This window comes from Hippocampus zosterae, chromosome 9, assembly GCF_025434085.1.
Source record: "Hippocampus zosterae strain Florida chromosome 9, ASM2543408v3, whole genome shotgun sequence".
NCBI classification, from domain to species: domain Eukaryota; kingdom Metazoa; phylum Chordata; class Actinopteri; order Syngnathiformes; family Syngnathidae; genus Hippocampus; species Hippocampus zosterae.
Window position 1 is genome coordinate 3,699,866 of NC_067459.1, and position 24,697 is coordinate 3,724,562.

At 43.7% G+C, this 24,697-nt stretch overlaps 1 protein-coding gene across 2 annotated transcripts; it reads left to right on the plus strand.

The window, feature by feature from the left end:
- Positions 1-469: 469 nt before the first annotated feature.
- ldlrad2 (low density lipoprotein receptor class A domain containing 2) lies at positions 470-24,305 on the plus strand. Of its 2 annotated transcripts, none has more exons than XM_052075210.1 (5): positions 470-802; positions 7,433-7,918; positions 10,576-10,725; positions 19,939-20,076; positions 23,001-24,305. In XM_052075210.1, the coding sequence occupies exons 1-5, from the start codon at positions 706-708 to the stop codon at positions 23,297-23,299; spliced, it is 1,170 nt and encodes a 389-aa protein (XP_051931170.1). In that variant the 5' UTR covers positions 470-705; the 3' UTR covers positions 23,300-24,305. The 2 variants fall into 2 exon arrangements, with proteins under 2 accessions (XP_051931170.1, XP_051931169.1); XM_052075209.1 differs by having other exon boundaries at positions 472-802; positions 19,936-20,076.
- The last annotated feature ends 392 nt before the right edge of the window (positions 24,306-24,697 follow it).

Sequence of the window (24,697 nt, forward strand, 5' to 3'; positions counted from 1 at the left end):
ACTCATTGATGGCTCAGTCAGAAATCTGTCTAGCCCCAATTAAGACACTCCAGCATTTTGATATTTGAAAATATTTTTTTCAAGGTATTTTCTCAGCCACCTTCTGTATCGTTATAGCACTCTAGCCCCAGGAGAGAAAATAAAACATCCTGGAGCCGTCCCTGTTGTCAGCAGTCACATCACCCGCCTGGCCATAGAACAGCTGAGCAGCCAATAGCAAATCACTTGAAATCTATCGGACATATAAAATGTTCATTCAGGTTACCAATTCTACACTTCTAAATGTAGATAATTTGTGTTTTAATTACATTTGGGTACATGCATAACATATTAATACCTTACGTCATTTAATAAAAGGACATTTGTTCACTGAAGTTTATTCGCTTTCTTTTAAACTTTTCGCGAGCCGCTTTGTTGTTCGTCGTCCAAACACACACACACACGCACACACACACACACACGCACTGCTGCCTGACAGCTGATTAGTTGTCTGTTGTCGTGGAGATGTCCGAGACCGTAGGTGGGGGCGAGATGTGGGATTAACACACTCACACACAAACTACGTGTGCATAATGGCCTTTCCATAGTACTAGATAAAATCCTCCTGCCAACTTAATTCCAAAGTTGGGATCATTTCACGTCGGGGCGAGAATGGCGCTGATCTTTCCTCTGTGAGTCGAGTCCTCATTGACGCGGCCAGCCTGGATGATGGAGATTCATGCGGACGTGCCCTGTGGGCGCCTGGTCACGCTGTTACTCCCACTCTGCTTTTTGAGTCTACACGGGTCAGCCATCGACACAGGTTAGACGTCCACCGTGACAACGAACACGTGTACGCAAACGTAGTCCTTAGCAGGCTTATAGCAGTTTATTGCTCCACAGCTCTAACCTTTATTTATGTATTTTTTTTGTAGACGTCTAACTTAACTCAAAGACCAATTGAAAATAGTTTTTGTTTAACGCAAAGACCAGCAATATTCAGTTAGCCACTGAAAATACGATAACCACATAAAAAACTGAACAGAGCTGTGGAATTGTGATTATTAACATCAATTGCATGCGTATGCAGATACCTTTTGAGTGAGTTAAATTGATATGCTTTATTTGAATCCTTTTTGAACAATGTAGCAAACTACTGGTCGTTATATCCCTAAATGGAGCACACTGAGCTATTCTGACTTAAGACATGAGTAGCAGGTACTTTTTCTAATGAATTTTATGAAGTACAATCAAGTATCATTTAGAAATTTGATTATTATGTTTTCCTTAAACTTCATGTGAAGACTGAAATATGAAAAATCATTGCTATGAACCCATCCACTAAAACGATGTTCTGACATTTTATTTTAAAACAGTCAACTCATTCACGTTTATTACGTATCCATTTATTTATTATTTATTGTGAAAGATGAGTCCCTAAACATATATTTAGTTTCTGTAATGAAACAATATAAATTCAGATCCTTTTGCGTAGTGGTGTTTGTAATATCCGGCCAGCGTAGGCCGATTTGAAGCATATCAGGATTAGTTCTTACATTCACTCCTGAAATGCCCTCAGTCACAAGGCTGAAACTTTCTTATAAACACTATTGAAGTTCATTTATTTACAGTATTTGCTTGCTCATAAACAATAGGGAAATGCTCTCATACAGGTATACAAAACTGAAACGCTTTAATGCCCATGACTGAAATGCTGTCATACACACTGATGGATTTCTTGCTCATAGACACTACTGAAATGTCCTCAACACTAGTAAATCATTGTCGTGAGCAGTAGTAAATTGTTGTCATTCACACTAATTTAACAAACTGGTATACAAATTTGATACACTCTCATAAGGACCCACTGTCCACAATATTCACGTCAATCTGCCACTTCTCCCCGGACAGTCACGGAGCAAATTTTGACCTGCCTCTTTTCAAGAGACAGTGTGTACCCATAAAAAGCGTTGTCTTCCTGTAAATGCGTGCACAAAATACCAAGAGGCTTCCTATTGACTGACTCATTTACAAATTAAAATCATGAGTACATATTAATTTCTTTAGGAAAATCCTTATTATACGACAATAATCAACAAGTATTATCATGTCTTGTCATTATATTTAAATTACCGTGTACAGTACCAAGTAATCCTATTGCTTCATTCAGGCTGCTTCACGACTGTTGGACAACCGCCATGTTTTACTTTGAAAAAGCAAAGAAAGGAGTACCCTTACAACAGGGGTCGGCAACTCGCGGCTCCAGAGCCACATGCGGCTCTTTAGTGACATCTAGTGGGTTCCTGGAGTTTTATAAAAAAAGTTTGAAAATGGAAAAAGTTTTGATAGTAGGCTAATATAGCTCAAATAGATATAGATATATGTTGCAGCTCCGATAAAGGAGAGCTGTGGTGTTGGTTTTTAAAAACGTACACTTTATTTATGCTTTTAACAGTCTCAACAAACACAGACACCTCTGCGTCTGACTCTGTGCCTTCTCTCTTCTCATTCAACTCAAGATGCATTCAAAGACAGCCTCCAAAAAACGGAAATTCATGATCACCTCACTGACACTAAGAAAAGCGAAAATAAAGACCAAAACAAAAAAAAAATCAAACGAGGAAATCACAAAATAAATTCTATGGGGGCGTTTGTGAACATACAAGAAAGGAATGTATAACAAACAATTCTGGGACAGTCCAGTCTCCTACATACAAACAGCATGTGTTTCCTTCATTGTAAGGTTTATAGAAGGCTTTTATTTTTTTGCGGCTCCAGACATATTTGTTTTTTTTGTCCTACATGGCTCTTTCAACATTTTGGGTTGCCGACCCCTGCCTTCCAATATGCCTCTCATCGCGTAGATGCGTATTTGGAACTGAGAGCCGCCGCTTGGAAATGAAATGGATTTACATGGAACAATGGAGAAGTGAACCAATCTCTTTTTTTCATCAATGGATGCCACAGCTTCTTGTTGACGTTGAAACTTAGCTTGTAGCCGACGTGTGCACATTTTGAGCATGACGTCTCTGTTCCACTGGTGAAAGAATACTATTCTCTCCTCGTTTGTCTCAAACTGCTCTAAACAACAAAGTGCATGAGGGAAAGGTCGTTAGGACTACACGACTGTCCATATTTTATGTTATGTGTTGTGTTTATTATTTTACTTTATGTCAACTGTTTTATTCAGCGCTTTGTTACAGCTCCCACTGTTGTGAAAGCGCGATATAAATCGGCATGTATTGTATACACACACATTTGATGTGGCTTGCCTAGAGGCAGGTCTAATTTCTTCACGCACCGTGTTGAAATGCACTCGCACACTTCACTAAAATACGCTAAAACGATACTGAAATCCTATCACGTCAATCGAAAACGTGGTCGTACGCATCATTCAAATTTCTATACTAGCTTGTTTTGGGAGTTTAAATAAGCTCATTTTACTTGTTTTTAGCTGAGGAATTCAGTCATGCGTGTCAAGAGCATTTTACGAATGATAATGAGCCCCCACACTCCGAAAGTCTGTGGTGTTTATCAGAATGTTTCAATAGTGAGTTTGAGGGCTAATCCTGAATTGAGTGGCCCCTCATCCACTTTTAGTCAAATAACCAGCCAGAATCACTGTGTGCGTGCACGCATGCGTGTGCATGAAACGAACATCTCTTGGATCAGCCATGCTCAGCTCATCCATGGATACAAAGCTTGCCTATACTGCTGCACCACTGACACAATGCCGCCACACTGTCACACCTCACTGCTCAAAACGCCTTCACATTTTATACTGCCTTTCATTTATGACAATATGACTGAAAAAGAGCTCAAATTGTAATTTTACTCTCACATTTGCCGAGTGGAGGGAATGATCATTTCCCACCAACAGGGGCTCCGGCTTTGGGACATTCCTGGAGGTCATTGTAGAAGGAGTTAATGGTCTCCCTTGGAAACAGAGCTAATAAACTCCATGGGTGATTGTAAATTTTCTCATTATTTGGCCTACGGCCCAGATGATGGGGCTTCCAAAGCCGGAATTGCCCACCCATATATCCTGGTCCGGCTCATGGAAGAACACCACTGCTGATTCACGAGTTTGTGTGATGGCCTAGGCAGGTTTCTCTGCTGCCATTTTTCCAAATTTTCAACCAATCCATTCAAGTTCATTAAGGGTAATTAGTATACACGAGAATCAAATCTTCATGCGAATTGTGACTACAGCTTCGACTAATCACAAAAAAATTCAAAATATTCATGTTGAGTCAATCATGTAATTTTAAATTAGTTCAACAGTGTGTTCCTACACATTTATTTGTCAGATTATCTTTTTTGATGAAACACATGGCCAGGCTTTGACAAAAGGCCTTCCGTCTGATGTTTTTGTTGAATCATTGCTCTGTTTCATTATAATTTAGTATCGCATTTCCCGCATTAGATGGTGCGCCTAAAAGCATTCAATTTTCCCAAAAGCCTACAGTGTGTTTTATAATCCAATGCGCCTTATATATGGTGTCACAGTGTATTTATATTCCCCATATTGTTGTTTCCCTGTGAGTGTTCTTATGGCATCGAGTGTCACGACTCGGACAAGCTGAGTTAAATCTGGATCCCAAAAACGTAGACAAGGTCTCCGTAACAAAAATATGTTTTAATGCTAATAATCGCACCGATAAAGAGGTAACATAAAGCGCTGGTCAAAACAAGGACCAGAGAGAACATAAACGAAAAACAAAAAGCACTTGCTCAAAAGGCAAGGGAGAAAAATAAAGACCGCTGTCACGTTGCGAGGTGGACCCCAAAAAGCAGGCAGGAGGGAGGAGCGGGGTGTATTTGAAGAATTGTATTTAAAACAAAGAAAACTAAATCCAAAACACACAAAGTATCAAACAAAAAACATGACTAAATCTAAAACATAACAATGACCTAAACATGACAGAAAACAAGAGCAAACAGCAACACACATGACAGGAGCAAGAGCAAACAATGACCCAACAGAGTGTTCGGGCAGGAGTCGTTTTATACAACTAATTACCAAATGACCAACAGGTGTGCAGCTGGCGGGGGAGCCCTAAAGTGCTACTGTAGTGCCCTACGTGTTGGTCCCTAAACCGAATTATGACAACCGCGAATACAAACGAAAACAATGTATCAAAATTCACGCGAGCGAAAAGCCAAATCACAAAACCAAAAGCGTACTTACAAAAAGCAGAGAAACCAAGAGTACAAAACGCGAAACACAACGAGGTCAATAGCCAAATAGTCCATGAGCAGAGAAGATAGCAATACCAGAAACAATACTCCGACACAGGTGCAGAAGAGACTTTTGTCTTTCATTTATTTTTCTGTAATTTGTATTTACAGTAATCCCTCATTTATCGCGGGGGTTATGTTCCAAAAAGAACCCGTGATAAGTGAAATCCGTGAAGTAGAATTTATTTTTTTTTAAAGCAAAAAAATGTGACAAGGAAGACATTTCAAATAACAAACACAATAAAGTTGTACTTGATACTTGATAGTAAGCTTTATTTTTTTCAGTTATTATACAATACTGAACTATGTATACAATGCAGAGGTGATTGCTCTAAGACTGCAGGGGAAGCTCAGCTTCCCCTAAAATGTCTTAAAGTAACTGTTCAAATATATGTGTGTATGTATAATTGTGTGGACATGTCATTGACTAAATATGCGCTACAACGCGCTCAACTTTTGTTCTGAACCAGCTTCTTATCACTGGTTACGAGGCGACTCTCTTCTCATTCATTCCCGTAGCTTCACTCAGCTTTAAACAGTGTGGACGCTGAGCGTCAACCGCACGGATGCTGGGCGTCGAGAGAGTTCTGAGAAGGTTGTCGCAATGCAATGAAACAAGACGAGTCATTGGATGAATGCTGGTTTTGTCCCGCCCATTGGACGCTCCAGTGTCTGTGGGAGTCTATGGACAGTGGGCGTGCAGAAGCTCAGCTTTTCTTCATGATGATCTGTCTGAGTCTGAATCTCTTTTTGATTGACAGCGAAATGAGCCAATCACCCAGCTTATGGTGAAGGCATCCTTTTCATTTTTTTGAAAAGGAACAGAGAGTAGAATTCACGTATATATAAACAGACACATTTTATGATGTAGGCTGAAATTGAGCTTCCCCTCCTTGACATACCAGCATCTGCCACTGATACAATGAAACCAAAGACCAAAAATTTGCAAAGGTAAATTTGGCAAGCTGTACAGAGACAAGGTGCGGAGACAGTTCATGTTGGTCAGTCCCTTCGCCAATCAGGATGCAGAACACAATTCACTGTTTAAAAAAATGCATTAAAAAAACTGCACTGAAAAAATCTGCGGAAGGTGAACCGCCTTATAGCGAGGGATTACTGTATATGTTTCATGTCCATGTTTGTGACCAGTTCTCATAGCTTCATTACAGCTGCAGCAGTTGAGAAGGCAGTGGTTCTTACCCTTTTTAGAGGTACCTAACCCCACCAGTTAATATGCACGTTCACTAAACCCTTCATGAGTGAAAAATAAATATATACGGTATATACAGTATTAAAAAAAACACATTTATTAAAAACAGAAAAAAGTAAATACAATTTCAAGAGATACGCATCCTTTTTTTTAATTTTTAATTGTACGACGTACTACCACGACAGTCACACATTGACTACTAAGCGAACTAAATTTCCCAAAGTACTGATTAGACAAGCAATGTCATGTGATCATCTGCAGCCAATGACGGCCAAGCGGGTGTCATAACTAATTGACTTGTTGAGTCGGGTGTGCCTTACTCATTTTATGTACTATATTTTATGATGTTTGTTATTTATTAATGTCACTAAAACACGTTGCTGCAATTAGCTGACGACCAGCTCGTGGCGTACCCTTCCTACCGCCCAACGACGGCTTGGATAGGCTCCATCACATGTGCGGCGCTTGTGCAGATCAGTGCTTCAGAAAGTCAATGAATGAATGTTTGATGTAATGTTATGTACAATGCAGTGTCTATGAAGGTAAACAAGTTTAAAAGTGGTGTCGCCTCGCAACAGGATTTTAACCCTTTCAGGGACAGTGGTTACTACAGCGGACAGTTTGTCATGTATTCAGATTACAGGATGCATGAAAGGGTTAATGTCACTGAGAGCATGTTTTAACATATTGTATGATAGGACTCCAAGTCCAGGTGCAACAGAAAATGGCCAAAATTATCAATTTTACATGTTAAACTTCTCTTAGGTAGAATTCTTGGATCTCTTTTAGATTCAGTGTCATGAGGTGGGTGTCGAATGGTGGTGAAGATTCACTCACTATCAAAGGAATCCAAGGCTGCACGCCGGTTCAGTTTAGGCCACAGCCTAGGTGGATTTTCCATATGAAAACTTTGTGCTCCTTTTGGCTAAACTGACCTTGAGGTCCTGTTGTTGCTGTCATTGTAATGAATTCACTTGGTTTGTGGTGTGTTTGTCTTATCAGTGAATGTGGTGGATTTCTGCGGTCAGACCATCCGAGGTGATGGCATGATCATCAACTCCCATCAAGAATCTAAAAAGTACTACTTTGTAACAATTGGGACCGATTGCCACCTCACCATGCAGGCCACCTCCCCAAAGGACAAGGTCCAGTTCCATTTTCGCTTCTTCCTTGTCTACAGTTTGTTGCGAGTTGCCCCTCTGAGCCCAGCCCCTGTGTTACCCGAATCCCCACGCGGCTCTGCTCCCCTAAACCCCAAACTGGAGCCCACCTCTGGGGAAAGCTCAGGGGATCCCTGTCACGCAGGCTCATTTGTTCAGTTTTATGATGGATGGGACAGGAATTCTCCTCCTCTTGGGCCCCCTCTTTGTGGCAAGAGTCCACCACGGCCAGTGCTGTCGACAGGAAACTACCTGACCTTGCGACTTGTCACCCGTGGGACTCAGCCCAGAGTAGACTTCGTGGGGGACTTCACATCGTTCAGACTTGGTAAACAAACACACACTCACACACATACACGGACACTCTGCTTTTGGTCTAAAATTAGACATTGAAATTGGGCAATGTTTTCACATGGCTGAAATAAAAGTAAATTGAAGACATTTTCCTAAAGGCGTCTGCAGCTCTAATACTCAGACAGGAACTCCATGCAACCTCTACTCAAATACGTGGCCCGATTTAGGATGATGTCGAGTCTGTAGTTAATTTGCATCTCAAAAGGGAATGGACATTCCTTTGAGGACAACAATGTGAAAATGTTGGACGGAAAGGAATGGGCAGCTTCTTCTACATGTCAAACGAAAGGCCGGCTCTGAACAGAAGATGTTTGAGCCACTACATGAGCTCATGATATCGGTACTTAAAAAAAAAACAACAACAATAAAAAAAACTTTTTTTTTAAATCTAGGTTTTTAAAAAAAGAGACCAGGAGAAGTCAGGCGGCTTCTAGGAGTTCCGGAGTACTCTGGATTTGGATTCTAAAAGTGTAGACACAGATAAGAGTTGACAAAAAAAGGTTTATTTACAAGACCGTCAAAGTCCAACGAAAGATGCTGGTGAGGAAGAACCAGGATAAAATGAGACAAAACCAAAAACCCTTACAAAAGGCAAGGGCAAAAAAAACCAGATCGCTTGTCACAAAAGGACAAGGAAATCCAATACATGTATTTCACAAAATGAGAATAATACTATGATCAAAATCAAAACTAAGTTGATAAATAGAGAAAGGTATTGAAATATCCATTATGAAGACAAGAGAAAATTGACACAAGAGTGCCAGGGTGTGGATTTATATAATCCCGATACAAACCAAAAGTTGTAAAAATATCACGGTTAAGGGTAAAGTATGAGCCTTAATGGAGACTTCTTTCTTCTTACTTTTTTTCTTTTCTGATTGATATAAAAATGATTTATTAGATATAAACACTTAACGGGGTAGGACTAGATACGTTTTTACTTCTTCCTACTCCCATGAACATAATAACTGTGTTGAATGAAGACTGATTTCTTTCTTTTTACTATTTTATCTACCTTATTTTCTGTCAAATTATTACTGTATATGTTTTATGTTCAATAAACAACAACAACAACAACAACATCAAGTCCTACTTACATGAAAAACACTAGAAAACGTGACAAGAAAACTACGAGGAAAAAGGCATGAATGTCTAGTAGAGAATACAGGCACTTGGAAACAAGAGTCATGAGCAAGGCTGAATAATCCGACAGATGGTAATGATGAGATTCGGGATAGGTGCACCTCTGGACGGAACGTCCTCTAAAACTGCCGGCGACTGCAACACAAACAGGACAGGATCATGAGAGTGGCAACAAAATACACAAAGTTACTATCACAGCCATCTTTAGGAAGTCGGTGAGGTACACCCTGAACAGGTTGCCAGCCAATTGCAGGGCACACACAGACGAATTTACTCAAAAGCCAAAAACAAGTTCTGTCAGGGCGTTTGGCACGGAGAGCAAAAAGAGAGATATAAAATTGAGATCGATGCATCATTGAAGTAAATTAATTTTCATGATCTTTTCATGTTTTTTTATGCTTTCCTTGTTCTTACCAAATAGGATATCTTTAGCACAAACTTTTTTGATCAACAGCAAATATTTTTTTTCATACCTTGTCATGTCCAGATGTTTTTTCTTAAATTAAAGAAGTGTACAAAGTAATCACAAAAAAAACGTTTTTTTTTCCAAGTACTGTTTAGAAATTACAAAAATTAATTGCTGTTCTTTTTTGGAAGTTTTACTTAACGATGCAAATTATTCAAGACTCTAAAACAAATGTAAAATATTTCATAAATCAATAATTTTTCAGGGAACCCAATAAAAAAAAAATCAAACGTTTCTCCCCCTTAGTGCACTTCTTTTCTCATTCATGAAATAAAAAAAAACAACTGGTGAAAATGCAATCAATGAAGGGTAACAATTAAACAATCCCAAAGTTTGGTTTGGTTAAAAAAGCAGTGACCTTGTGCAGAATAACAGTGGGATGTTTTGGGGGGGGGGGGGGGGGTTGGTGAGCGAGTCTGGTATTACCTTCGTCCCATTCAAACAGGTGCAAGTGCTGTACTTACTATTTGTGCATCTGCAGCTGTCTGTTAGCAGTTGTCACTCATCGAGCAGAATACTACAACCAAGTACACGCTTTCATGATGTAACAGGAAAAGCCATCCAACTGCATGCATTCATCCAAAGCCTGAGAGTTTTTCGTGTCAATCAAATGCAAATGCAGGATAGAAATATAAAAACAACATTGTCGGTAATTCCCTGTCACCAAATGACCATTCAAAAGATCAGAGGCCCCCACATAGCCACTTGTGCTTTATGCAGGCCGGAGCTTTATCAGAATCAGAATCAGAATCAGAATCATCTTTATTGGCCAAGTATGTAGAACACACAAGGAATTTGTCTCCGGTATAACACGCTGCACTAGTATCATCGTAAACAACAACAACAAATAGACACGAGCCGTCATTTTTGAATGAATTCTGAATCATTCACGTTTGCACGGTGGTGTGATGGACTTGGCATGTATACGCTAAACGTATGCACAGTGTGAGAACGTTTCGACACATTTATTCATGGATGAGGCTCATTGTTTTTGATTCAGACATCACACTCTTTCTTCTCAGGGTTCAACCAGTCATTGTGCAGCAGTGAGCCTTACTTCACTTGCAGGAATGGAAAGTGTATCCCACTCAGTCTGGTGTGCGATGATAAAGGCATTGACAATTGCGGGGATGGAAGTGACCTGGAAGAAAATCTAACCACAGGATGCAAAGGTCAGTGATGTAATACGTTGGCACTAGATCAATTGGTCCCAATAGCTCTCTCGAAGCCATCATATTTTTTAGTATACAGTATAAGGTTAGCAGCAAACATACAAGGTGTGTCACAAAGTTCTAGGACTGGTGTCACAAATATACGGTGTAACTCCAATTTACAAATATCTCAGTGTTGGAACTACAGTGTTCCCTATTTTTTCACGGGTTATACATTCCATTATCCCCAGGGAAGGTATGTCGGTACGAACCAGGTTCGTGATGATTCCACTGACAGACAAAAATTCACTTTTTTGAAGTTTCCGGTCGTACTAACTGAGGAGCCGAATGGAATCTTTTACGTGCTTCGAGGTTCCACCCCTAAATTTTTCAACCACACCACATTTGTCAAAGTCAAATCACAACAACCAACCTCTGATGGTTCAGGTACAAGAGAGGAAACACATACTCAGCAGTGTCAACCGCAGGAACGCATCCTGGCCTGATGAGGTTCCCGGGAAGGTTCCTGGGCCTTTGCTGCTCAGGTTGCTCAGACCGCCATTATCAACCTGTTCCTGACACAGGCCATCCTCCTAACCATACTAAAGTCTGCCACTATTATGCCTTTACCAATGTTAAATGTTTTTAAATTGTTTATTTTTTTATTCATGGAAAGATAATTGAGTTAACTTGTGTATTAAATGTGCTATATAAATAAAGCTGCTTTGCCGACTGCTAATTTCATGGACCACCACCCAGTTGCACTCATCCTAATTATCACCAAGTGCCTGCAGTGAGGCAGGCATTACCGTTCCATCAGGACCACAATGAACAGACTTAGGGACAGCTTCTTCCACAAGCCATCACTCCCCTGAACTCACTCTTTTCATGTTGCTTCTGCTCCATTCAAATGTCCCTGATTCCACTGTTACAATACAATGCATATGAAAGTTAGTGCCGTATTGCCAGTTGTTGGGCCTAATTTTATATTCTTTACTTTGCACATTCAACATCCCTGATTCCGCTGCCTCTGTACACATACAGTAGCTAACACTTGGGCCTCATGGCTCTTTGTACTGCAATTTTAGTGTTGTGATTTTTCAGAACTTTTTTTGGATGTTCTTTTAAAAAAAATAATTTGCACACCAATTTCGTAGTTTCTGCCCATACTGTGTCAAAAATGACTTTCTATTCTCTTCTGTTCTCTCCTCCACACTACGCATTCCCAGTAAACCCCATGGAGTCTGAGACGGTCTATCAGGGGATGTCACGAAAATTTGTCAACTGTGGGCATGCGGGAACTTTTCGTTTTGTTTTTTTTTGTAAATAAGGACCATCTACACAAACGTGATTTGACTTGAACAGACTTCTCCAGCCTTCTTTGCCACAAGTTCATGCACTCCTTGAGGAATTATTCCGGGATCCTCTCCAACTAGTCACAGGCATCTTGATGTCCTCCCCATCTTCAAAACGGGTACCCTTGATGACTCTCTTGAGCTTGAAAAAAGGAAAAAAAATCCCATGGAGCCAAGTCAGAGAACAGAGGTTCTCCTTTGCCAGGAACAGATGCTTGAGGTCATTGTGAGTAAGTGTGTTGTCATGGTAAAGCAGCCACAAGTTGTACAGTCACAGCTCTCGCCTTTTCTCAGGAACAAAAAAAAAAAAAAGGAAGGAACTCTTTATACACGTGCTGGTTGATCATCTAGCCCTGTGGCAAGAACTCACTGTAGACAATGTCCCTCACATTGAAGAAGTCAAGTCAAGTCAAGTCAACAGTATTTATAGAGCACTTTCAAACAGCCATCACTGCATACAAAGTGCTGTACATGGAGCAATTTAACATGCACAATAAACAGTAAGACAAATCGGTAATAAAGGCGGTAGAAAGCACCAAACAGTAAAACCAAGAACAAAACTAAGTCATGCTGAGTCGAATGCCAAAGAATACAAGTGAGTTTTGAGGAGGGTTTTGAAGATGGGCAGCGAGGAGGCTTGCCGAATGTTCAGTGGGAGGTCATTCCAGAGAGAGGGACCAGCAACAGAAAAGGCTCGATCCCCTCTGAGCCTCAGTTTAGTTCTTGGTACTTCTAATAATGTCTGGTCCACAGACCTGAGGTGCCGGGCAGGTGTGTAGGTGCGGATGAATTCAGAGAGGTAAGGTGGCGCGAGATTATTCAGAGATTTGAAAACAAAGAGGAGGATCTTGAAAATAACTCTAAAATGAATGGGGAGCCAGTGAAGGAATGCCAGAGTAGGAGTTATATGCTCCCTCTTATGAGTACAGTACCAGTCAAGAGGCGAGCAGCGGGATTCTGGACCAGCTGAAGGCGCTTAATGGAGGACTGGCTGACTCCAAAATAAAGGACATTGCAGTAATCGAGCCGGGATGTGACAAAGGCATGAATCACTGTCTCAAAGTGTTCATGTGAGAGGAGAGGTTTTATTTTGGCCAGCTGCCTAAGGTGAAAGAAGCTGGATTTAACAACGGCACCAATTTGCCGATCGAGTTTGAAATCACAGTCCAGTTTAAGGCCCAAGTTTGAGACCGTTTATTTCAGATAAGGAGACAGGGGCCCAAGTCTACAGGATGGAATGTACAAGGGCCACTGGGACCAAACAATATCACCTCTGTCTTTTTTTCGTTGAATTTCAAGAAATTTTGTGCCATCCAGGTCTTCAAGTCTTTCAACGTGACTTTGTATTTGGACTTCGACTGTTTTGCTTTCTTCGGTCTTTGTGATGTCAGACTCCATTCCATTGAAAGCTCTGGCATTTCGTCTCCGGATCTTGCGCAAAGATCAATGACTCATTCTTGGTGATGACTCTACCTCTCATTCATTAAAATGCTCATATTCTGTATCTACATTAATGTATAAAAAAGCATATGCTCAATTGGTGCTGAGAGCCGAGGTTGCGGTTATCCACTCAAGGCGAATTACATTCAAGAGGGAAAATCCGTTCGCTGTTTGGGTTTGTGTCACGTCCCGTGTTTGCCAGCAGGGGGGGGGGGGGCGTCCTGCCCGCCGCCTGCACACCTGTCACCCATTTGTGATTGATTACTCAGCCTTTATTTGGACGCTCTGGCAGTCTACTCACTGCCGGAGTATTCCACGCCATGCCAATTCTCCCGCCCATTTCGATTTCTGATTATTCGTTGCCACTAAGCCTTGTGGCTGTTATTGCGCGTCGTTGTTCTCTTTCGTGTGAACTTTATAGCGTTTTTCCTAACAGACTATTCCTTGCTATTTTCCCACAAGCGATTTCTGTTGTTCTCGTCATTTAATTCCTGGTCCTTATTTTGACCAGCGCTTTTTGTTATTCTCCCGGTCGGGTAATTTTGTGTTGTATTAAAGACCCTTTGTTCTCTGACAAATCTCTTTCTGTGTCTGCTATTTCGTGGATCCACTTTCAGTTATTTCGTTGTACACAAAGCGATTATTCTATCGCTTCGGGTACACCATGTCAGAATACTCCGGCAATCATGGATCCCGCAGACATAGAAAAGATTTTGTCCGCTCTGTCCCGACAAGAGCAACAGATGAGTCAGCAGTGCCAAGCCATTACGGAACTCCGTGGCGCAGTTACAATGCTGGCTCATCGTTTCGATGAGTTCGAACCCCGTTTGGTACGGGTGGAGGAACAGAGAACACCTCCCCCCGGGGTTCGTCCAACCACCACTGAGGCACCCGCATCATTCCCCACAATGATGAGGGAGCCGTCGCTTCCACACCCCCCACGTTACGGGGGTGAGCACGGGCACTGTGGGCACTTTCTCCACCAGTGCTCGCTCATATTCGACCAACAACCGTCCGTCTATGCTAATGACGCCGCAAAGGTGGCATATATAATGAGTTTGTTGACAGGTCCAGCGGCGTCATGGGCTATGGCGACGAGCGACGCAAAGCCGAGCCTCCGGTCTTCTTTCCACGACTTCGTAACAGCGTTTCGCCGGGTGTTCCACCATCCCATGCGGGGCAGAGAGGCGGAAGGGCCGGTTACTTGCACTCCACCAGGGGAGGCGATCGGTAGCGGACTACTCAATCGAGTTCCGGATCTTGGCCGCCCAGAGTGGCTACGATGATCGGGCGCTGTGTGGACTGTTTCGTCGCGGATTAAAGGACCGTGGGACGCTTCGAGCAGCAGGACCCGGAGATCACCCCCGATTCCGTAAGGTTGCCACCGAGGTGGAGCCGATGCAGCTAGGTGACGAAGGCTCGGGATCATAATGGAGAAGGCGCCGGTTCAACGATCGGGCTTGGTCTGACAGCGATCAACAAGGACCTCATGCTGCTCCCAGCCGTCCGGAACCTCAACCATCCTCGTTCACCGAGTACTGTAAGTCACGATCTCGTGCAGAGCCTCCCGAGCCTCGGCGAGTCGAATCCCGGCCGGGGCACCCCAAGAGACTGGAACTCGAGGGGGAGATATATGGGGGGTCCCGGTCGCAGCGGGTTAGGGCCCTGATAGACTCGGGGGCTGATGACTGTTTGATGGACACCGAACTCGCCTCGGACTTGGGTTGTTTTGTCGAGGAATTGGCCGATAAGAAGCGGGTTTGTGATCTCGATGGGCGCCTCCTGGCGGTGGTAACACAGAGAACAGAACCACTAAGACTCCAATTATCCGGAAACCATGTCGAGCATCGCCGGTTTTATTTAATGCGGTCTCGAGCCGCTCCGGTTGTTCTCGGTTTGCCCTGGCTCAAGACTCACAACCCCGTGATTTCCTGGGAGCGTCCGGCAATAGAAAGTTGGAGCCGGTACTGTTACAAACATTGTCTCCGATCAGCCGAAGGGGAGCACGGACGTGCCAGTGACGACTCCCCCGACACTATCTGCCTTGACGGAGTGCCAGATTGCTATCATGACCTTCAAAAAGTATTCAGCAAGGATCGCGCACGCTCTTTGCCCCCGCATCGTCCCTACGACTGCACCATAGACCTCCAGGCGGGCGCTCCGTTGCCGAATTCATGGCTATATCAGGTGTCCCAACCCGAACGCGAAGCACTAACAGAGTACATAAACAGCTCACTCGCTGCCGGTCTAATTAGACCATTGCAATCACCGTTAGGTGCGGGATTTTTCTTTGTGGGGAAGAAAGACAAGACCCTGCGACCATGTGTGGATTATCGTGGGTTGAATAACATCACAATCAAAAATAAGTATCCGCTGCCATTGTTGGACTCCGCCTTCGCTCCTTTACAAACAGCCACTATATTCTCGAAATTAGATTTACGCAGTGCTTACCATTTGGTCCGCATCCGGGAAGGAGACGAATGGAAGACTGCTTTTAAGACTCCGCTGGGTCATTTAGAATATTTAGTCATGCCTTTCGGGCTGACAAACGCTCCCGCCGTATTCCAAAGTCTAATCAACGACGTATTAAGGGACATGCTGAACATTTTCTGCTTCGTCTATCTTGACGATATCTTAATTTTCTCTCGGTCGTTACAAGAACACAAGCAACATGTCAGACTGGTTTTACAGCGTTTATTGGAGAATCGGCTCTTCGTCAAGGCAGAGAAATGTGAATTCCATGTACCCGTCATCTCTTTTCTGGGGTTTATTATTGAGCAGGGCAAGCTAAGAGCAGACCCCAACAAGATGCAGGTGGTGACGAACTGGCCTGCTCCAGCCAACCGGAAGGAGTTGCAGCGCTTTTTGGGGTTTGCCAATTTCTACAGGCGTTTCATTCGCGGCTACAGCCAAAAGGCACTCCCGTTGACCTGGCTGACGTCCATTAAAGTCCCATTCAGATGGGACTCGGCGTTCGCAAACTTAAAAGCAGCGTTCACTAATCCTCCCGTATTACAACATCCTGACCCTGACTTCCCTTTCGTCGTAGAGGTGGACGCCTTGGATTCAGGGGTGGGGGGCGGTGTTCCCCGGTCGACCAGAAGCTACACCCCTGCGCCTTTTTCTCTCGTCGACTCAGTGCAGCCGAGTCAAACTACGACGTGGGCAATCGTGAACTGCTGGCTGTAGTCGGCGCCTTGCAGGAATGGCGCCACTGGCTCGAGGGGGCAAGGGAGCCATTTACCGTCTACACCAGGGCTGTCCAAACTTTTTGCCAAGGGGGCCAGATTTTATGTGGTAAAATGTCGGGGGCTGACCTTGGCTGACATTCTTTACATTGAACAACAATATTGTTCAACAAATTTTAAGAAGCCAGTCTGTTTCACATTTCCATTTTTATGGAATTTCAACTTCAACAATCTTAAGAATTTCCTTTGGTTCATTTGAAACAGGTATATCACATGCAAGTGCTTATTCACTTGACTTTTTCTTAAACAGAAGTCTCCAGAGTGCAAATTGATTGATTTGAAACATAAAATGTATCACCATGACTTTTCAATAGTCACAAAACCTTTGACTCGAACAACAGGGAAATGAACAAGCAATACACATATCCACAACTGCAAGGATTATTTGAAATATGACATATCAGTCAATATAAACACGGAGTGATGTCTTGTTAACTCGTGAGTGATGCCCTCTAGTGTCTAAATGCTATTACTCATTTAGTGAATGCTATTACTCATTTAGCCACTAGAGGGAAGCAGTACTCTATGAAACATCACTCACCAGTCTACGAGACCTCAGTCAATGCAACACGTGTTCCATTGCGCCCAACCTGCGGGCCAGACGGCACTGATTTTATGACAGGGGCCGAGGGCCGGATGAAATTTGACCGCGGGCCGGATTTGGCCCCCGGGCCGGACTTTGGACATGCCTGGTCTACACCGACCATCAAAATCTGGAATATCTCCACTCTGCCAAACGACTAAACTCCCGTCAGGCCCGGTGGGCCCTGTTCTTGACCCGGTTCAACTTCATCTTCACATACTCCCCAGGGTCCAAGAACACCAAGCCCGACGCCCTTTCCCGTCTCCACGACCCCGCGGAGAGGGACCGGACACCGGCGACCATTCTCCCGGCCCAGTGCATCGTGGGGGCGTTGAGATGGGAGATTGAGCAGCGTATGCAGGCAGCTCAGGATGGTGTCCAAGTCCCGGCAGAATGTCCCACGGGGAAGCTGTTCGTGCCCCCACCGCTACGTTCGGAGGTGTTGCAGTGGGGGCACGGGTCCAAGGTGGCTTGCCATCCTGGGGTGAACCGGACTGTGCATCTCATCACCCAGCGGTTCTGGTGGCCGGAGCTTCGGAAGGATGTGGTGGACTTCATCAATGCCTGCCCCTCCTGCGCCTGCGGCAAGACCTCACGTCGACCTCCGGCGGGATTACTCCAGACATTGCCCATCCCTCCTCGACCTTGGTCTCACATCGCCCTGGACTTCGTTACGGGCCTTCCTCCATCCCGTGGGCGGTCCGTCTTCCTCACGATCGTGGACTGATTCTCCAAGGCTGCCCATTTTGTGCCTCTGTCCAGGTTGCCATCTGCATTGGAGACCGCCGACCTCCTGATCAAGCACGTTTTCCGTCTCCATGGCATCCCGATGGACATAGTCTCAGACCGGGGGCCCCAGTTCGTGTCCCGCGTCTGGAAGCGATTCTGCCGGTCCCTCGGGGCCACGGCTAGTCTGTCCTCGGGATATCACCCCCAGTCCAATGGTCAAGCCGAACGTGCCAACCAGGATCTGGGGGCGGCCCTCCGCTGTGTGTGTCTCCACCGTCCCTCCTCCTGGGCCGACCACTTACCTTGGGTGGAGTATGCACACAACACCCTCGTCTCTTCAGCCACTGGTAGGTCCCCCTTCATGTCGGCCTACGGGTACCAACCACCGCTGTTCCCGTCCCAGGAGTGACAAGTGGAGGTCCCTTCGGTGCAGCACCACCACAAACGGGCCCATCGCGTGTGGAAGGAGGCCCGGGCTGCACTATCCCGCACGGTGACCCGGAACCGGCAGATCGCGGATCGTCGTCGGCGCCCGGCACCTACCTACGTGGTGGGACAGAAGGTGTGGCTGGCGACGAGGGACCTTCGCCTGGCCGGCACGTCTGCGAAATTGGGGCCCCGATTCACCGGACCATTCGAGGTCGAGTCCATCATCAGCCCTGTCACGGTCAAGCTCCGGCTGCCGGCCACCATGAAGGTTCACCCCGTGTTCCACGTCTCCCTGCTCAAACCGGTGACGACCAGTCCCTTGGCCTCTTCTCCCACTCCGCCCCCTCCTCCGCGGGTCGTCGATGGTGACCCGGTGTACACGGTACGAGCCATCCTGGACTCTCGGCGCAGGGGAAGGGGGTTCCAGTATCTGGTCGACTGGGAGGGCTACGGGCCGGAGGATCGGCAATGGGTCCCCCGCTCCTGGATCCTTGATCCGTCCCTTCTGCGCGACTTCCACGCAGCTCATCCGTCCAAAACGGGTAGGCCGCCGGGAGGCGTCCGTTGAGGGGGGGGTACTGTCACGTCCCGTGGAAGCCCGCCCCCTGTACACCTGTCCCCCATTTGTGATTGATTACTCAGCCTTCATTTGGACGCTCTGGCAGTCTACTCACTGCCGGAGTATTCCACACCGTGCCAATTCTCTCGCCCATTTCGATTTCTGATTATTCGTTGCCGCCAAGCCTTGTGGCTGTTATTGCGCGTCGTTGTTCTCTTTCATGTGAACTTTATAGCGTTTTTCCTAACAGACTATTCCTTGCTATTTTCCCGCAAGCGTTTTCTGTTGTTCTCGTTATTTAATTCCTGGTCCTTATTTTGACCAGCGCTTTTTGTTATTCTCCCGGTCGGGTAATTTTGTGTTGTATTAAAGACCCTTTGTTGTCTGACAAATCTCTTTCCATGTCTGCTATTTCGGGGATCCACTTTCAATTATTTCGTTGTACACAAAGCGATTATTCTATCGCTTTGGGTACACCGTGTCAGTTTGAAACATATATACATACATACATTTTGTGATACCGGTCCTGGAACTTTGCTGACTCCTCAAGTATTTTAGAGCACTGCAAATAATGCAAGTACCTGCTTTATCGCATTTCATCTTTCGTGTACTGTATGTTTACAATGGGTTTGAAAAGTGTATTTTAAGATGTACAGTATGTTTTTTGTAGTTCAAGTAACTTAATATGTTTAAATGTGTTTCTAGGATGTGAACAAAGTAGTAACGAGTAAAACCAAAGTGGGGTTTTTTTTGTTTTGTTTTTAGTGTCTCTCCAGATTGTCGGTCTGAAATGTTTCCGCTGCAATAGACGGGTTGTTCACTTGCCTTCTACCTTCAAAACATGACCTTTCTGACTAAGATAGTTGATCAAAGTCTGTCGTTCATCAGCAGGTCAGCTTCTACCGCCCGAGCCACCAACAGCAATACCAACCCCACCTCCATCTTTTAGAAATTCCCCCACAGTGCCAATTCCCGTACACTTCAACTGTGGAATTGCACACAGCACTCCTAGTTATGAGTCTGTGTCAGGTAAGTGGAAAATACATTTACCGTCAACTTTTTAATTATTGCTTCTCTCAGTTCTTGTATGTTCTTGGTAGGCGAAACTCAAGCAAAATTGTCCTTTGTATCCACCCCTGATTGTTTTTTTGTGTGTGAAGACAGAATACAGGTAATAGTTTTATGTGGTTAAAGTTTTGTAATGCAATAACAACTTGTCAACGCAGTATCAGTAATCTATTTTGAGGAAGATTTTTTTTCAATGCGAAAAGGAAATCAGAATTAGAAAATTGAAAAACAAAATAGAAAAAAATACGACAAAAATAAGATAAGATGAGAAAGATATCCTTTATTCGTCCCACACTGGGGAAATTTACATTACATGGGGAAATAGAAACATTGATAAAAATAAAATTAGAAAAAATATATAATTATCCATCTTTCCATCCATCCATAACTTTTAACGCTTATCCTCACGAGGGTCGTGGGCGTGCCGGAGCCTGCCCTAGCTGTCTCCAGGCAGTAGGTGGGGTATACTCTGAACTGGTTGCCAGCCAATGGCAGGTAAAATGAAAATTAATAAGTTAAAAAAAATCTACATTTAATTAATTGCTGAAAATAAAAAAACATCAATAATAATTAAACAGGATTTCTCAGCACGCAGTAAGCTTCCAGCTGCCAGTATGGTGGAGAGGAAATGCCGAAGAGAACTGTTTATGCAGCTGCTGCACTCATTGCATGTATGGTGCACAAACCAGTTTCCCTATCCCTAACTGTTATACAGCATGCTGAATGTAGGCTGACTTTTTTGGGACAGCATCATAAATTTGTGATGCTCCATTTTTAATGTTAAACTGTTTTCAATAATATGGCACATTTTTCAAATCACAATGTTTTGTAGCATTGCCACATTAAACTGTTATTTTTTTATTTTTTTAATGGTCTTACTGTTTTACATTGGGTCATGTATGTATTATGAATGATAATGTACTTTGACAGTCAAACAACACTGATGCTCGTCCCAATAGAAATCTATAGTTGGATGAAATCCTGAAACTATATTTAATGCCCTTAACCGTCATACCCATGAAAAATAAATTTGTTTCAGAAGATTTTAGAATTGTCTGTAATGGTGTGCAGCATTGGTGTGAAACTCAAAGCCCCGGGGGCCAGATCTGGCCCGCCACATGATTTTATGTGGCCCGCGAAAGCAGATCATGTGTGTCAACTTCCATGATACTTTCTAAAATCTGTACCGAAATGTCAAATTGCCATGTGTAATAAATAACATTGATATTTGGCAATAATTTTCTAAACCTGGTTACACTCACTTGAATCATAAGTGAACAAACAACAAACAAATAATTGACTGATTTCAAAACTCGTAATCCATCAATTTGTTGTGTACAAATAATAATACTATGTGATGATTAAATATTAACTCGGCCCTCTGAGGAACAACGTCATTCCAAAGTGGCCCGTGACAAAACTCAACTCAGCTCAACTAAACTGAATTTATAGAGCACTTTCATCGCTGCACAAAAAGTGTTGTACATGGAGCAATTAACATATACAACAGTAAAGCAATCTTTCGGTAACAAAGACGGTAGAGAGCACCAAACAGTATAAGTAAGATCATAATTTGGGTCATGCTGAGTCAAATGCTCAAGAATACAAGTGAGTTTTGAGGCGGGTTTTAAATATGGGTAGCGAGGAGGCTTACTGAATCTTCAGTGGGAGATCATTCCAGAGAGAGGGACCAGCAACGGAAAAGGCTCGATCCCCTCTGAGCCTCAGTTTAGTTTTTGGGCCTTCTAATAATGTCTGGTCCGCAGACCTGATGCGCTGGGCAGGTGTGTAGGGCCGGATGAGCTCAGAGAAGTAAGGTGGCGGAAAAATGAGTTTCACACCCCTGGTGTACAGTGAAACTCCTATACAACGAAATCATGTTAGCAGCAAGAACTATTTCACAACAGGAGACTTTTCACTGTAGCAAACGTAAACACGAACACACACAAAGACGTATATGTGAACTTTTTATTTTTATTCCAATAGTGCATAAGTGTTAGCATACACTTATTTGACACTTCGTATAGCCAGCATAGAAAGAAAAAAAGGGAAAGAAATCGCGAAAGTTACGATCAGCATTTACTTTCTCTGACATAAATTTCTTGCATATGTCTTTTATTTTGCTATGCATCTTTCATTTTTATTACCTTTATCCTGTCTTCAAGTGATAAAGCTTTTCTTTTCTTAACTCCTTGGTATGCAAAGGTCCGTTTCGTCGCCATTTTAGCAATGCAACGTTCGTGCTGCTTCTGAAACAAATACTTCCTGTACTACTGTGCATGTGTAAACAAGTGTGGTAGTTGATGTTGCCGTTTCCGAACAAATCAGCAGAGGTCGCTGTGGCATGCTGAGGTTGGATTAGACTTTTGCGGAAGGCTTGTCTTTGTTGTAGTGAATCTCGTTGCGAGGCAAGAGCAGAGAAAAAGATTACAAATAACGGAACAGGGGGACTTTTCGTTGTAGTGGGAGCAGAAAAATGGGAAAGGATTTCATGCATTTTACACACCTGGGGGTATTTTCGCCCATGTAGGTTTCGTTGTCGAGGAGTTTCACTGTAGTGTTTCATTTGCATGGTTCCCATGGAGGCTGTGTAGTTTTAGTTTTCACTTATTAATGGTGTAAAAGTGAGTGTTAATGATTGTCTCTTCATGTGCCCTGTGGTTGACCGGCGATCCATCCGTCCACAATACCCAAGATTCTTCCTTTAGCCTGAAATCGGAAGCGATAACCTCCAGCTCCCCGTATCCTCAAACCACAGCAGTAGCATACAAACGGATCGATTTCAGAAGTCCCACTGACCATTTCTGTCTGTGGGGATATGATAACCACCAATCCAAGTCCAAATGTTTCCATCATGGAATTTTTGTAATTCATTATTTTTCCAGAGTCTGCAGCCTCTGCGTCCTTGGTGGTTCTCTACATCATCCTGGGTTTGGTGGTGGGATGTGCGGTGCTCTGCTGGTGCTGTTGGTCCCCCGGCTGGTTGCTGTGGCGCTTAAGTATTTTCCGCTTTTTGCCATTCTGCAACTCGGCCTGTTCTTCTTGCCAACTCTGCGCCAACAGCTGCACTCACAGCAAGGATCACTGTCTGGCAAAAGTCACCCCGCAGTCACCGCTGAACGGGACACCAGCTGGCATGGTAGTCACCAACGCAGATGAAACGCTTTCCGCTGGCGTACTTTAGATACAAGGACTGTCTGCTTGATCGTGTTTGGCAAAAAGACTTGGGTCTAGGGGAGCAATCAGCAGTGATTACTAAACATGGACACTGACTGTATTGACCACATCAACCTTTTGGCGGGGGAAACGGGCTAGAAGATAGCTGAAAACTACAGGATAACTGTTTTTGTGTTTCATACTGACGTGTTTATAAAAAAGCAGGGTGGAGACTTGTATTGGATTGTATTCAACCCCTGAATCCTCACATCATCTTTCACTTGTCATGGGCGTTTTTTTGAGACTGTGACTAGAATTTGCGCTGCAACACCTTCCAGTGCAGCTTATCGGTTGGTTTTTGAAGCATTTATTTGTGTTTATGATATAGTTTTAGTGTATGTGTTTTCAACATCTTTTCCAGCTTTGACCCAATGTCTGACATGGACACAATAACATGGACACAAAATAAAAGACACCCTCCTGCTTTGCACAGCTGTTCTCCTAAACTTCCAATCTCAGCAGTGCACTGTTTTTCCACCGCAGGAAGTTTGGACTTAGGGAGCACAACATGTGTCACGATCTTGTGTCCACCACCCTGAGCGGGATCACGGGAGATCTGGTGTCTACACTAGTTGACTTCATGCGAGAGGGGGTGTAATCTCGATGAATCGCCAGCCAAACATAGAACATTCACAACATTTAGAAAATGCAAAGTGGATGGATACCGAAGTACGCAGAGAACAAACATAACTCCACACAGAGAGGTACATTGTACATTTTGTATCGTTGGCTACAATTACTATTCTTTTCCATCATCTAATTTTAGTGCTGTTGGTTGTGTTGCTTTTGCATTGTGTATGTTTTAATGAAATCCTATTTATCCAAATAGTATGTGTGTAACGTGTGAAATTATTCTCCAGGGAAACAGTAAAGGGGCATATGACATAAAATGTGCTTTCTGTTTATTTCTCTTCACATTTTTGGGTCTCTGGAGTGCCTGCCTACCAAAGTGTGAGATTAAACAATCAAGTAAATCCTTGCTCTCTGCCTTTGACTGAAAATCAAAATGTGTCTATGAGTCAGCCCATTATGACAAAACATGGCACATTATTGGATGCTATTTCTAGCACATCCCAACTTCGTTGTAATTAGGGTTTGAATTTCAAGCTACTCAAAGCACTTTAACACCGTTTTTTTCATTCGGAGAGTAATGGCAGCGTTGAATCTGCAAACCAAGGTTTGAACAACATTTCAGGAAATTTGTGTTCAAACCATCATGTCATCAATCCGTAGTTATGCTAGTTATCACAGCATATACAGGGAATTCAGTAACGTGTTTTTCCGAGTGCGGTCGCATGATGTTTGGTTCGGAATCATCCCATCACATGGTAATTGTGGCATTCGTTTCGGTCGACTACAGAGAGTG